This window comes from Lathyrus oleraceus, chromosome 5 (assembly GCF_024323335.1).
Source record: "Lathyrus oleraceus cultivar Zhongwan6 chromosome 5, CAAS_Psat_ZW6_1.0, whole genome shotgun sequence".
Taxonomy (NCBI): domain Eukaryota; kingdom Viridiplantae; phylum Streptophyta; class Magnoliopsida; order Fabales; family Fabaceae; genus Lathyrus; species Lathyrus oleraceus.
This window is the reverse complement of record NC_066583.1, coordinates 2,501,922-2,505,279: the sequence shown is the minus strand read 5'-3', so window position 1 is coordinate 2,505,279 and position 3,358 is coordinate 2,501,922. Positions and strand designations below refer to the sequence as shown.

At 38.7% G+C, this 3,358-nt stretch overlaps 1 protein-coding gene across 1 annotated transcript; it reads left to right on the top strand.

Annotated features, from left to right (window-relative positions):
* Positions 1 to 1,010: 1,010 nt before the first annotated feature.
* LOC127087702 (uncharacterized) lies at positions 1,011 to 1,609 on the top strand. Its single transcript, XM_051028638.1, has one exon. The coding sequence runs from the start codon at positions 1,025 to 1,027 to the stop codon at positions 1,607 to 1,609; it is 585 nt and encodes a 194-aa protein (XP_050884595.1). The 5' UTR covers positions 1,011 to 1,024.
* Positions 1,610 to 3,358: the final 1,749 nt, after the last annotated feature.

Sequence of the window (3,358 nt, the reverse complement as noted above, 5' to 3'; positions counted from 1 at the left end):
GATTTACAAAGTTTCAATAAAGAAATCCTAAAACCATTCATCAAAAGCGTGAACATGCTCTTGCTCCAACATTCACTACAGCAGAACTGAGGCGTTATATAGCCTATGCAAAGACTCTTAAACCAAAGCTAACGCCAGATGCAAGAAAACCATGGGTAGACTCGTATGTTGCTCTTCGTAGGGCTGATACAAATCCTGGCAGTAGGGTTGCATATCGTATGACAGTTAGGCAGTTGGAGGCTTTAATCAGGTTGCCGGAGGCCATTGCACGTTGTCATTTGGATAATCAGATCAAGATAGGAAGGAAGAAGCAGGCAGTGGAGATGGATGTTGATAACAGGAAATCAAAATGTCGATTAAGACACGCTTCTTCTTTCGTATCTGAGTTCTCACTTTCAGCCGTTCTTCACTCGAGAGTGATGCAAGTTTCTATGAAGAACAGGATCGTCACCGATCACTGAGCTTATCTTAACTGATGATGACTGGTTCACCAAAAATCACTTGTTCCACCAGTTGTCTGCTCGCAAGTTAAAATCAAAATTCTCTCACTCTGTTGAGGATGCAGTTATGTTACAGGGATTTGCTTCGCCGGGACTCCTTTCTTCGGTCTCGAAATCAAGTGGAAAGCCACTGTTTTATTGATGCAGCCTTTGTTCCTGCAAAATTTCAGCATCACAACAGTCCATTAATCCAAGATTAGCAGTCAATTCCGGTCGAAACCAGGCAAACACCAATGTGTCATCATCATCAAATATTTGGTGCATATCGGAAAGGAAAAACAGAAGATGGCTATAGCAGACAAGTGAAAAAACCAGAAGTTACAAATGAAATTAGAAAATCATAAGCCGTGAACACACCATGGTCATGATCAAATGTTATACTTACATTGGCCATATGCAAGGGTAGCCGCAGGTGGTTTATTGATCATCTGCATTACATAAATATCCTGCAATTCTGCACCAGTTTCTTTGAACGGATGCACAATACGGTGTCCATTATTACAGAATGATAAGTGGTATATCAAATGGATCATTTTGCAGCAGCTGAAGAACAATTAGCTTCTCAGAGACTTAGGCAAAAACTTGAGGAAGTGAATGTAGCTGCTCAAACTCAGCTTGCCCCTGTTCAAGACCATGTCAACTACACTCTTCAGAAAGCCTATTTTAAATGTGCATATGAGTGCTTTGATAGAAGCAGAAGGCAGGAGGAGATAAGCCATTGTGTTGAAAATTGCAGTATTCCTATTACTAATGTGCAACAAACGTTTGATAATGAAATGGCAAAGTTTCAGGAGAAGTTGAATAGATCTTTGATGGTTTGTCAAGATAAGTACGAGGGAGCTAAGCTCCAGCAGAAAACCGGAGCTATGAATGTCATGGTTTCCTGTGCTGACGATGCAATTCAAGACAACATTAAGATGCTGCCACTTCTGACTAACAAGTTGAAGACTTCTGCTTCATCACAAACAACACATACACAAAAGAGCAGGAGATTTCTTCGAGCGGCACAAGCTTGTTACAAGAGACAAAAGCTAACGAGATTGAAGGGATGGATGTCTACAAATTCCTTCACATGGTCAAAGGCAGTTAAAAATCAATGCTCCATTTAAGTCACTGCAGTAAAAAGAATAAGATTAATAGCAAAACAGTTAAAAATCCAGAAAATCCCAATTGAGCATAAGGACAAAAACGTAGAAGAAAGCAAAACCCAATTTACCTGTTCCAACCCAAGCATCGATTAGGCCGACCGAACCCTGACCACCCAGAAAGGGGTTTTGCAGGATACTCTTTTGAGCTCCATATGCCATCCTGAAAAACCCTAATTTGTAGAGGATAAATAGTGAAGGGATTAGTGAGAACAGGGGGCTAGAATTCGAAAATGAAAATTGAGGCGGAAAAGAATCTCAAAAAAAACCCTAAATCCCAAAATCATACCTGGATTGAAGAGGCGGAGGAGTGTGTTTTGAGCTTCATCGTCTCCGTCGTTTTCGCCGAAGGTGAGCCTCTTTCGTTTTGTTTCTCCTTAAAACCTTGGACCCTTGCATTTTAGAGTGAGAGAGATTGTGTGGTACGCGAGAGCGATTGGGGACAGAGTGATTGAGGAAGGTTGAGGACGAGCGAATGATGGAGAGATTGAGAGAGCATTGTGAGGTTAGGAACGGGATTGAGAAATCGTGAGCGGTGAGCAAATGAGGGTTCAGTGAGATTGGGAACGGAATTGAGAGACTGAGAGAGGAAGAGATCCGTCCCAGTTGAACGCTATTCCGTTTCATTTTCTTTTTTTATTATTTACTTTAAGTATGTTTAAAAACCATTTAATTCCATTTAAGTGACTTTTGGTTGTTTCCAGTAGATATTAATATTGGTGATTAACGATGATTCCTTTTTTTACCATTTCCAACTTATTCCCCTTTGGAAACCCAACAGCCAGGCGGCTGAGTTTTCTTGGGTAATCCAACAGACCTTTACTATTTATTATTTTAGTTTTTTTTTCATTTTTTCCAATCTAGTATGGTTTATATATTTATGTTGTTATTTAAATGATAACTAATTATAAGCAGTCTAGTGGAGAGAGTGTAGATTCTAAGTCTTTAGTGGAGTGGGTTCAATACCCACATATTGCATTTTCTTTATTTCTTTTAGCATTCATTTTTTTTCTATGTTTGTGTTTTATTATAATTTCACCCATACTCGTAGTTGTATTATTGTTTAATAACACAAAAGCTTTTAAGCATCGCCATCAACCTCACATGGCTTACTCTTGGGCCTTCTTACAATGAGCTCTTAAGCAACATCAACTTAACTTTCAATAATTTCAAACCTCGGTACTTTAATTGTTTTAATTTAATATTCAAATCTTTTTTTAAATAAAGCGTGAAGAAAAAGATTACCTGGATGGAATGTCCAGTCGTAATCCCGAATATTAGGCTCAAGCTGTAAGAGCTTGCAAGCCATAAATATTCGTCTTCTCTTTAATACTCTAATATTCAAATCGTTTTCTAAATAAAGCGTGAAGAAAAAGATTACCTGGATGGAATGTCCAGTCGTAATCCCGAATATTAGGCTCAAGCTGTAAGAGCTTGTAAGTCATAAATATTCGTCTTCTCTTTAATACTCTAATATTCAAATCATTTTCTAAATAAAACGTGAAGAAAAAGATTATCCTGGAGGTAATATCCAGTCATAATCCCGAATATTAGGCTCAAGCTGTGAGAGCTTGCAAGCCATAAATATTCGTCTTCTCTTTCACACTCCAAGATTCAAAACCTCTTCTTAAAGTTGGAAGAAAAAGATTACCTGGAGGCAATATCCAGTCGTAATCCCGAATATTAGGCTCAAGCTGTAAGAGCTTGCAAGCC

Excerpts from the sequence above, each read along its gene's own strand:
- LOC127087702 (XM_051028638.1), top strand. The coding sequence starts at position 1,025 with ATGGATCATTTTGCAGCAGCTGAAGAACAATTAGCTTCTCAGAGACTT.